The following is a 12349-nucleotide window of genomic DNA, read 5'->3' as shown; positions in this document are numbered from 1 at the left end:
TGTCTTTAATATAGCAAACTGAAACTACTCAGAGAAGATATCTGGATATCACTGCAGCCAGTTCAGTGGAAACCTTTTCTTGGCATATGCAGCAGTGGTTAAAAAGTATGTTAGATATTCAAATATGCATAGAGTAGAACTGAAATAACACTGAAAATATTACGCTATTATTAACGTGTGGTGTGCTGCCACTTTTGATCTCACTTCTGATGCATATTGTGTATCAAAAAGATACATTAGTAATAGAAGGTGTTTTAAAAGATGACAATGAAAATGATTAGTGGGATGGCAAGAACTTTCTTCTCCCTTTGAAAAAGAAACTGAAAAGAATGGGACTAGCAGGTCTAAAAAGAGGGTGAGATCAAAATAATGCATGTGGTAGAGAAGAGAAATAGAGCTGACTGTTTTTTGTCATTCTTAAAGTGTGAGACTGGGGATTCAGCAAGAGAAATTAAAGAAACAAACAAAAAATTTTCTTTAAGTAACTTGTGCCCAAATTCCCAAACCATGTCTAAAGTTTGTAAGAGCTGTGTAGGCCTGTTGAAGCTTATGTCAGTCACACACAACAAAAGCTGTAGAAATGCAAAATATTGTTTGAGACCAGGAAGACAGAAAGGTTAAAATAAAGATATACTTTGCACAGTCAAGGAGAATATCCACAATTAAATGAGGCAAACTCAGAAGGTAGAAACTGAGACTCGGGAGAAAACTTTTCAGCTGCCCTCGTCTCCTTTTGCCTGTGGTTCTTGCTGTCAGCATGGGACAGGAGCTGGCTGAGGATGCAGTGATTGTCCATGTTAGGGGTTATCCATCTCCCCTTGCGGTAGCCCTGCCACTACCAGCAGCAGCCTGGTTGAGTCTGAAGAGGACATCTGGTGGCTTGCGTAGCATTAGCACAGTATAAGAGCCATTTGCCGGAGGGAGAAGGCAGCTTGTTGGGCTCTCTTGTGATTGTCTTTCTGTGGAGCTCCACAGGGTTTCTCGTTTATTCTGCAACAAGTGGTTGCTGCCCCGACTCTTCTTATAGCATAGGAGAGCTCCCCCCTGGACCCGCTCCAACAGCTCGGAAATCTTTGGTTTTGAGTTCTGTCGTTCCTTGGCTACCAGCTATAAAGTACTTCGTTATAGGAGAAACTCATTGGTGACACTGCTGTTGTCTTTGGACAGGAGAGAAATCCAATTCAGATGAATCGGTCTCCCCGTTCTCATTGATTCTCATAAGATATTGCAGGGTGTCGTGCCGTGTGCCTGGGCAGAGAATGTGGCTTCTACACAGACTTTCCCACCAACTGCAGTGATGACAGCCCTATGAAGGCATCGTATTGATAGTTCTGATAGAGGGCCTCCAGAAGAAGTGGTTAAATATGTAGGCAGGGAAATGCTGATTGGTGGGGATCCTGGAGACAAGCTCTGGCATACAAGATCTCAGTGGGTGTAAGAGAGAAAGTTGCCATGGTGAGAGTGCTTGCTACCATTAGAACCATCTTGGTGCTCTTCATGTGAAGGAAATTGCTTAAATTCTACTGTGCTTACAGACCATCCAGTTTCCAGTAGCGTGGATGGTCAGTCTGGTTGGCGTTTCCATTGTAACCTATTAATGTTTTGAAATTACTGTGCTGCTGCTGTTCTGCAAGATTATTGCTTTAAAAGCTAATGCTAATCTAAGACCGTTCTAATTTTTTGTTGTTGTTGTCAGGTGCAATTTTAAGATTCCCAAATTACTTTGTCTGTAAATGTCATGCTTATACAATACTGAGAATGTCTTTCTATAAAGTGGCAGACCAAAAGAAGTTCTCTCTAGCTGTTTGTTTTGCACCTTATCTCCAGAGCCCTTGAGGAACCACTGAATGCAAATTGGCACAGCACTAGTGAAATATGTTTTCATTGACTGCCAAGAAGACTAAAAGAATGAGGTCTCGCAACTTCACGTTTTTGGGGACCTGTGTTCAAGTCCACTGTGTGTAGAGAATGGTAGATGTCATCTTGTGATTGAATTCCTCTTACTATATAAAGAATGAATCTGGCCGAATCTTTTACTGTGGGAAACTTCTTCCAGTCAGAATTATAACAAAGTTTTATTTGGAAAATGCTGCAGCTGCCCCCACAGCCTGCACCAGGCCTCTCAGGATGTTGTGTGACTCTCAGCAGTGTGGGAAATCAGAAAGTGCTGAAAGCCTTAACTACAGCTAGGCCTTCCAGGCTCCCTCATGGAAAGCTGAGTTTTGACTGGAGCTGGAGCTCTCAGAGCTTTTAGACTTCCAGACTTCAGCAGCAAGCTTTGATTCTCTGGCATGTCTGCCTCTGAGCCAAGCCCAGAGAATTTAGAAGAGTGCCACCCAACTAGATAGGGAACGATGTCTGATTTGCTAAGGGTTCATTGAACCCGTCCGTGTTTCAGGTGGAATATTTTGCATTCAACAAATGGCCACTTTTCAACAAAAATTGTCTTATTGAAATGTTTCCAGCCATCTCAAGTCACAAGTGAAAGTGAATGTGTGGAGCTCAGTCTGGTGCCAGTTTGTCCTGATAACGTGTCAGCAGTTGGTAAGGGACAAGTGTGTGTATTTGCCAGTCTTTCTGAAGGGAGTAGCCTTGAGTGCTGATGTGAAGGTTTAAAATTTATTTATGAAGCTATGGAGAAAAAACTTTTTCATGCACTGGCCACTATTGTGCTGAGCTCAATTATTCTTTTCCTTTCATGAGTAATGTGCTGATGTGTATTGCACAATTATTTATACATAGTTCGTATTTATGAGTGTATTTGTTTAACTATGAAGGATGCTCCAAAAGTAATGCCTGCTGTTTATTTCCTTGGAAACTACAACGTTGGAAAGAGCACAATAGCACTACTTGTTACAGCAAATTCTCAGCTTCCAAAGACTATTTTTAACATAGTCACTACCATTAGGTGTGCATTGTCGCCAGCAACAAACGAGGTCTGCATGCAAAAATCTGCACCAGCAGAGGTGACCCACTGTGAGCACTGCCACCACTGAAACACTCCACTCACCACCTCAGTGTGCTCACATGCACTGTTAGGTCTCCATAAACATTCAGCAAGCATCGCTGAATGTCAGTGGGTGCCATTTTTTTTGCATGGAGGAATTCATTGACACACCTTTGTGTCATACGCACTTCCACACCAGATGCCATTTTGTCACACTGCCCTTCTGGTGCCTTCTGTCACACAATAAAAAATTTGATGGAGTATTTTCAGGAAGCTTCTATCTCTACTGCTGTACCACCAATATCTGCTTCTGATGTCATGGGCCAATGTGATTAATAGGTGGCATTACTTTTGGAGCAGCCCTCGTAGATAATGCATACACCATTGCAGATGGATGGATGGATGGATGGATGGAGTTCTCTTTACAAGGTGTCAGGATCAGGCCTGGGGATTCTGAGCACTGTGTAGTCACATTGGAGCATGCAGACTTTATGAGGCAGAGCCTGAGTCAAAATACAAGGACAATGGGATTAACTGATTTAATGAATTTATAGAGTTAGCTGATAGACACCATCTCTCCTGTTTGTATTTTATCAAAACAGAGCAGTTTATTTTCCAGTGGAATTAATTTCAAGTGGTTCAGTGGTGCCTTGGTATTGCCAGGTGTTAGGTTTTTTTACCCTAACGATAGACAAATTGATGGTGGATGTTGCTATGCAGAACGACGGTTTACTGGGTTCCTCCAAACAATTTTTATTTATAAGTTACACAGAATAATCATGCTTAGCAGAACATGTAATAAATAGGCTCTTCTGGAGTTTCTTTGTTTAGTTTTGTTTTTAATGAAGGAAGCTGCTAGTTACATTTTGAAAGTTTTTTTACATACTGACAGGTCATCGGGATCTGTTTCACCCAAAGCAGACTTCCATCATTTCTATGATACAAAACCAGATATTTCTACGTGTGTCCTACGGTTCTTAGTATCTGACCTCTTTCCAAGTGCTCAGAATGCAGAGTTCACTCATTAGCTAAATTTTCTTGTTTTAAAACAGTGAGGAGTATGCAGCTGAGATTTCTATAATGCTAGTAAACTACTCTGCTTAACACATGCTTTTATCTTTCACCTCTTGAACCAGGTTCATCAGCACCAAGACAGGGGTGAGACCTTTCAATGCCAGCTATGCCCTTTTACCTCCTCCCGCCACTTCAGCCTGAAACTCCATATGCGTTGCCATCAGCATTTCCTCAGGACAGAATCCAAAGTGAAGGAGGAAATACCAGAAACTGAGGTGAAGGGGTCACCACAGCTAAATAGTGACTCCTGCCCGGGACCACAGAGGGAAGGAGTTGGACCTGACCTTATGGGATCAGCATCTGTATCTAAAACATCTGATGTGGCTGGGCAGGCTAGTGGAGGTATTCCACCTTTACTAGTGAAAGAAGAGCCCAAAGATGACAATGGCATCTCAGCTGCACCTTTTGCTCTTAGTACTGTTGACAGAGCCCCCAACAACACAAAGCTGAAAGACTCTGACTTTGTGGCCAGTACAGCATCAGCACTATTCAGCCAAGACATCTCTGTCAAGATGGCATCAGATTTTCTTATGAAGCTGTCAGGTAATTGAGCAGCAAGCAGCAGCAGCAGCAGCTGCTCCTTCCGTGGGCTAAGAAACCCTTTGCCTTGGGGTTGCTAAGTCATTGAATTTCAGGGAGCAAAGCATTGCAACTTCTTAACATATAATTTCTTGTTTTTTGGATAAAAAGAGAAGTGCATGATGGAGGGAAGAGGGGAAGAAGGTGGGAGAAGACAAAAAGAGAGGGATTTTGCTGTTTACTGAAACCTGGAAGTGGGAATGAAAACTTGTTTTCCAGGCTTCGATATTCACTGACAGTTGTCTCAGCGAATCTCATTTGGTGTGTTTTTCAGGTATGCTAACTACATGTAGGTTCTGGTTTAAAGTCACCGAGGGTCACAAGCACCAGCACATTAGAAAATTCAGCTCTTAATTTTTTCCTCTGCCTTTACCCGTCTGTTAAATAGGAACAATAAATGAATGGTGACCTTTCTTTCAGGGAGCATAAAATAACTAGTTGCTGCTTGTGAAGTACGAATGTTACTGCGTTTCTTGATTACTAACATGAAAAAAAAGGTAGTTCTAGAGATTCGTGAATAGTTTTTAATTTTTTTTGTTATTCTAATTGAAATCCATATCAAATGCAAAATGATTTTTTTGTTTGGTTGTTTGTTTGTTGTTTTTTTTCCACTGTCAGGTTATTGCTGTGAGAATGATATTTGTATGTGAGAGTACGAAGAGGCGAATGTGCTTAGGGAAAATCTATTATACCTTATGTGCTTTCTTATTGATTTGACTGAACTCAGAATTGTGGACATGCTGTTGTTGGAGTGTTGTTGGAGGTGTTCTACATACTAAACGTTGTTGGTTTTGTTGTTTTTTTTTTTGTTAATTGGCCTTTAATTTTCAAAGACAAAGAAATCAGGAAAATGTCTGAAAACTGAAGAAACTTCTGTTTCACAAGGAGCTGTCAGTCCATGTTGCAAGGTCTAGACTTTGGAGATAGAAGATGCACTCTACAGTAGAGAAGTGGTCACCTTTTTTCTTTAAATGGAATGTAAGTTGTGTTCTAGTTAAAAAAAAAAAAATCAGGTAAGCTAGGAAATTAACTCTGTCCTCATTGCCCTTTTAAGGTGACACGGCAGCATTTTGTTGTAGTAGAAAAGGTTGCTATCCTCATCTGCCCAGATCTCTGGGATAATAATGCTGTGAGGAATAGAGTGGAGAAACAGCAGAAATGAAGTTTGAGGCTTCATGGAGCCAGCACAGGAAGGAAAAAGACAAGACTGAAGACAGGCAGGAAGTATAATGGGTTAGCACGGTTTCTTGTGTGGGTTGGAAGAAGCCACATAAATGTTTCCTTAGAAAACAAAAACAAAAAAAATATGTTGCTATATTATTATGATAAACAAAAAAAATGAGCAAGGATGAGTCTGTATGGTTTTTTTTTAGTTGAGTTTCAAATTTGGACCCTATGCAGTCCATTTCTGGTGTATGACGTATGGTCGTCCCATACGTCGTCCTTCTGATGCCTATTAAATTTGTGTTGTTTCACACTGAGTGACTCCACATCATCTGTGCTGAACTGTGGATAGCAGTGCTGGTGAGGGCTAGGTGTAGCAAGAGTGAGAGAAGAAAGCTGGAGAGGAGGGGAAAGCTTGAATGCTGAAAAAACATACAACATTTTGATGTGCTGTTTTTCATGTAGCCGTTGATCAGGAATTGTTTAGTGTTTGGCAGGCATTGGTGTTTTCAGTGTCTGATCTATTGGCATCAGCAAAAGGATATAAATGTACATTATTCATGCAAAAGACCTATGCCGCTATTTTATGGTGACTTACTAAAGGTCTTGAAACCTGACTTGTATGCACTGTTACCTAGCAACATGTTATAAAGTCACTGGGGGAGTGAGATGTATCTGTAATTTTGTATGTGTGCATATTTGGTTGAAAATGTTCTGCCAGTCACCAAGTTTACTACACAAGGAGAGCAATGTTAAAAGGAAAAGAATTTCTTTTCTCTTGAGATTTATATTGTTTCATACATTTAGCTCATGCTTTCCTCCACATAGTGCACATAAATTTAAGTGAAGTAAAAGTAATTCTCTTTTAGCAAGTTGGCTAAGTAATAGCTGCATTTTTTTTTTTTAATCTGCCTGCTGTGCTGAACCAAGTGATTTCTTTAATATGACACACTCTTCTTAGGCCCATCAGAACTTCAATTATTGGCCTTACCTTCTCAACGATATAAATCTTCTGACATCACAAATTGTATATGCCAGTTGTAACAGCCAACACAGATTTGTCGAGACCGTATTATGTCAAAACAATCTAATTTTCTTCTCTGACAGGCCTTGTGGCTAAGAAGTAAGGAGTAGAGAGATATCTAGGCTTTTAGAATTTGGCATTTATTCCTATTTAACATTGATGGTTTAAATGAACATCTATTTTTCCTTGCCTATGTTTATTGTCCTTCCTTCTTCTTGGTTAGTTTGAGTATGTGCATCTCTAGTTTCATGAGAAACCGTGGAAGCAGGTTGGTTTTCATTTCTGGGCAATTTCAGCCCCTTCTTTTTCAAGTGTCTCTCTTTGGATGTGTTCTTGCCTCCCTTCAGAGCCAGGAGTCGTGTTTTCCAGTGCTATCTCGGAGCAGAAATTTAACAGGCGTACCTGAGGTGGAAGATGGTACAAAATTGGTGTTTCTTAACTATTCTTAATTTTAAAATTAAATCTTTGTAGGCATGTATATCATAATGACTCTTAGTATTATTTCTAATTGTGCAGTACTTTTCTAGTCTAAGAAGCTGCTATCAGGTGACTGGAATACAGTATGCTGAGAGCAGGTTGCAGTCAGAAACAAGGGTTGCTGACAGAAGAGATCTGGAGGAAATGGGCAGCTGATCAACAGACAATTGGAAGAATGCTACATCAAGAATGACTAGCTAGTCTTTTAGGAAAGAACGAGGCGCTAATAACATCACACTGTTGCTCAAATGTTGATCATTTGACTGGGATGTATAAGGAGTAGAATGGCCCCGGAGAAAGGGCTGCTCTTCTCAGTCTTGCTAAAGAGCATGGATGGTTACGAGGACTTCAGAGGAGAGCAGCAGAATTGACTGGCAGTTTGGAGAACCTGTCCAGAGAGGATGGATGAACGGGAGTGAGGTTGTGAAGCCAGTCAAGAAAGCTAAGGAGAGTCATTAGTAAGCAGATAGTGCCTTAAAAAGTTTGTTGAAGGGCATAAACAGGAATGGTCTGTTGGCAATTCATGATGACTGGGATAAACCTCCAACTGTTCAGAGAGATTGCAGCATCTTCACTACTGGGAGTTTTTAAAAGATGGTGAGATAACTTCTAGTTGGATGTGATTGGTCAGGTATTAGGCAGTAGTGAATTGGACATTGTGAGAAAAGGCTACAAGAAATGCAAGCTGAACAAGTAGTGAGCTGCAGAGGGGCGAAGGGAGGGAAAAACGTACAGATGTTCAAAGTTGGATCTGATTTTGAGATGGCCATAAAAGGACTGCGCTCAAAATGGCTTCTGAAATTTTGATTTAAAAACACTTATGCAATCTTTAGAATCAGAGAGGTAGAGAAATACCAGAATAAGTGATCTGAGATCTTTTTGCCTTGTTTTTCTAAGTTTATGCCATTGCGTGTCACAAAAGTTGAGAGATGTGTGTTACCTGAAATGAGGCATAACACAAATCACAGAGTGTAAAACTAAAAATAAAAACAATCATAGAAATCTTTACCAGATTATTCTTTAGGTTCTACTTTTAGGTAAGAGACACTTTCACATTCACCAGCAATTAAAAAGGATTCTCTGGAATTTCAACTTTGAAAGCGTTATTGCTTAGAAAGAGAATTAGCTGATTACTCTTAACATAAAACCTTATACTAGAAGAATATCTAAGCATGGGCATATCATTGTGTTTAAACCTCCCCCCTCTTATTTCAGTGGGATTACCTCTATGCTTTAAGATGGCCATTGCTCTTTCAGTGCTTTCCCGAAATGTTTTGCTCCCCCAGTCCACAAATTCTTTGTAACCACATTCATGTCTTAATTTGCAGAGCATTTGCTTTTCCTGTTTTAAAAGTTTCAGTGATACACTTTATACAGCGCATCTCTTTAAATTCTGATGACCTTCCACCCACTTTTAAGGCTTGTTTTCTTTTTAAATAAAAAATAGCTTTCACAGTGATCCAAATTACCATGCCCACTGAACTCTAGTGAAGCTATTACAGTGCCTGTGTTATGTGCAGCAGTTTCTTTTCATAACATTCGAAAATAAATGGAACCCATCAAAATGAATGTGATTCTTGCACTATTGATCTCAAAGGAATTCTGTGTGGAAACAGTAATTGTAAGGCATACTTCATTCCCAGCCTCTCTTCCCAACTTCTCTGTGTTCAGCAAGTGCATTACTGTGGAAAGCGCATCTCTTCATCTTCTGACGTTGTGTGTCATCACTTGTGCCCTGCTTCTACCATTCATTTTATGTTCCCCAAGTTACTTGCAAGGAAAAACTTTAATATACAAAGGCTGAAGGAGAGATAGCAAGCACGTTGCATTTGGGACTGTCTACGTTAAGCAGTGAGAAACTGTGGTTTCTCTCAGGTTAAGTCATGTCTGATGTCACTGTTGTGTGACAAGTCAAATCTTTATTTTGGAAAGTAATGCCACCGTGGGATTTTGGTGACTGTCCAAAACACTTAGGTACTGCATTCATGTTTTCTTAGCTGATTCCTTTAATGGCTCAACAAGATTGTAAATCATCAGCTGCATAGAAAATATTAGCAGATAAACAAAGTAATCAGTTTATCCATTGTGTTTGCCTCTTGAAAAATACTGCATTCCTTAAAGGTAACACAAGTAACTTGAGATGTTGCAGCACTTGTCATTGCCTGAGCTGGCTGGCTTGAAGACTGTTGTCATAACTGATGTATTTGTGTAGCAGGTTCCAAAAAGAGGGCCGTGCTGCCTATTTTTGGATTCGTAGTTTATGCCAGAATGTAAAATCTCAATTAGATTATGTAAGCAAACAGGACTGGCAATTATTCAGCCATATCCTTACTTTAAGAATACTGCAAATTCCGTAGTGTTGCTATTAGAGCAAATACCCCTGATGTCATCAAGATCTCCTTCAAGAGCCTCTCTCCACTTTCATACATTTCTATATGGACCTTTAATTTAACATAAAACTGAAAAAGGACAATAGTACAACTAATTAAAACCTGGGCAAATAAAAGTTTGTACTAATCTTTGCCACTTATACATGGCCATCATTGCTTTTCAGCAACTGCTAGTCTTCATACCACTAAATTCTTGGATGTCTTAAAGTCATATGCGCCTTACGTCACGTATTGCAGAAGTTCTTAGAGTTGAGTAAGATAAAGTGTTGTAGACTGTAATTCAGTTGTTTAAAATACAACATAACAAATTGCTTTTTTGTGTGTGTGTACTCGGCCCAGTAGAACTTAAAAGACGACCTCAGTGTGACTCTGGACTGGACCAGTTTTGTGCTTACAATTTTATTTTAATATCTGCACAAACTTCTATATTCAGGGACAGTTAGACTGATGGGTCCTTTGCTTTCCTGATTACACCATTACTCTGGCTTGAAGTCTTAGCTCATGAGCATTCCTGTGAGAGCTATCTAAAATGGGAATTGAAGATATTAGTTCAGTCATCTCTGATTATTTGTTTCATCTGTTTGTTGGTTGGTTTTTGTTTTTTTTTTAATTTTCTTAAATATAAGAGCCGTTCTGGTGGCATTTCTCTTTTTCTCTGTTTCTGTTCCTTTGTAGAGAGAATAAATTTCCATATTGCAAACATTTATTTCCTATCAGCAACAAATTTGCTGTTATTTAGATGTTTATCCAGACAGAAGAACATGGTCTTAGATATTGCAGTCTTGTTAGCAGGTGGGTCTTTGACTGCATACCATAGATCTTGGAGCACGGGGGTATGGTACTATGACAATTTGTTGAATTCCTCCATTCCACCTGGACTAGAATGTTGTAGTATTCTGAGGTGACAGCAGCAGGACTGGTCATTCCCCAGTTGCTGGGTCTCATTTTGTTTAACTGTAGTTCCTTAAATGCAAAACAGCTGTAGAGAAGATCTGGATAACAAGCTGACCTTTTCTGAGCCTCTGCTTACACAATCTCAATATACTTGAGCAGGATAATTTGGAAGACCTCATATTTTAAGTGGTCTCTAGGAACCCTGAATTGGCAAATTTTGATATCGTCGTACTTCTCGTGATCATCTATTCTGTTATTCCATTGCTTTGATTAAAAAAAAAAAAAGTAATGCTGAATGTCCTTGAGCTTCCCATTCTCTTCCTTGGAGCCCAGTATGTTAGTTATTTGGTTGAAGGCAGAGCAGAGGGCATTGCAAATGGCATATAATTCAGTTAGCATTCCTGTGAGGGGTAAGTACAATGAAGTACTCTCTTGGACAGATCAGCGCTCTGGGCAGAAAGCACCAAAAGGAAATGAGACCAACTAGATAGCCCTGCTGTAAGAGTAGTATTTCTCCTTGTAGATGGCCTCTATGTGTAGTATGTTGAACATAATTTATCAGCCCATTGGATTTTAGTCTGGAGAGACTCCAGCAGATTCCATTTGCATAGATTTTTGTTTTTTGCAAAGCAATTTGCTCACCAGTGGCTTCTTCTGCAGCATTTGTACCCCTCACTCAGTTCTTGAGCGTCCTCAAACAGAAGCCATGATCTCCATGCAGAATGCCCATACCTAACTGCACATGTCCAATATTAGAATGAAAACAGAAGAAGACTCAAGTCATAACCTTCACTGACTACAGCTGCCTTAAAGAGGATTGATGCCCAGCATCAAGGAAATGTGTCTTTTGAATACCGTGGAACCGATGCAATGAAGGCCCTTGGCTCAGAGTGTCATTCAGATGCTCTAGCTGCACTGGGGCACAGATAAAATTCTGTTCTTTCTTCAGGTAGCTGTGCTGTGATTCTCTTTATGGCAGGTCTGACTATAATTGAAAAAGTTCGGTGTGAAGTGTGATTTGGAAGGGGTCCTCACTTTCCCCCTTTTTCTTCAGCCATGAAGTCCTGTTGTCTCTCACCTTTGTATGAGGGAGTCACTGTGATGGTGCAGCAGTGTACTGTGGCATTAGAGATCTTCAGCAGAGCTTTTGACTCAGGCTGTCATGGCCTTCTGTTCTACTGTTTTGTTGTTGAATAATTTTTTTTCTTCTTCTTTTTCTTTGCTCAAATGGAAAGGTGAACAACTCCTTGCTGTTTGTAACTTGCAAATGAAGCAATCAGCCCATTTTTTCCTTTTTCAATTAAAAATGTTGTTAGTATGCAGAAATTCTCAGTGAGTGGACTGGTGCAGTTAGCAGCTTTTATCAGTCTTTCAGGTTAGTGGCAGATGCCCATGGCTTTTCTCGTGGCATTTGGCAGTTGGAGACAAGTGTTAAAACTTTAATTTTCTGCTTTGTCAAACGGATCAAATGATCCCAATTTCCAGGCAGATAAAAAATGTCAACTTGGAATCTCCTTTGATCTGTTCTATTTTTGGGTATGGAATGAAATGGAGTGCATGGGGAATTAGCTACCCTTCTTGAGAGTCTGCTGCCTACTGGCTGGGTTTTCTGCGTTGTTCATCCCTCTCGCTGTGTATTTCTAAATTAAATTACTGCTTCAGTCTGCAGGCATTGCATCCTTCAGTCTGTTCTCATTGCAATTCAGGATGAATGTAAGTTACCAACAAATTAAGTATATGTATGTGTATCTATTTTTGTATGCAGATAGATGATGTTATTCCTTCTGGGGAATAATAATT

General features: G+C 40.0%; 1 protein-coding gene across 8 annotated transcripts in view; it reads left to right on the top strand.

The window, feature by feature from the left end:
• The window catches only part of ZNF827 (zinc finger protein 827), a 184227-nt gene that overhangs the window by 115525 nt on the left and 56353 nt on the right, over positions 1–12349 (top strand). For all 8 annotated transcript variants that reach the window (XM_048942613.1, XM_048942617.1, XM_048942616.1 and 5 more), the window contains one exon: positions 4084–4564. In XM_048942613.1, the coding sequence (XP_048798570.1) occupies positions 4084–4564 (481 nt within the window). The remainder of the gene's footprint in view (positions 1–4083; positions 4565–12349) is intronic.

The sequence above is a fragment of the Lagopus muta genome, chromosome 4, assembly GCF_023343835.1.
Source record: "Lagopus muta isolate bLagMut1 chromosome 4, bLagMut1 primary, whole genome shotgun sequence".
NCBI classification, from domain to species: domain Eukaryota; kingdom Metazoa; phylum Chordata; class Aves; order Galliformes; family Phasianidae; genus Lagopus; species Lagopus muta.
The sequence above is the reverse complement of the archived record's forward strand: the minus strand, read 5'-3'. Positions and strand labels throughout refer to the sequence as shown.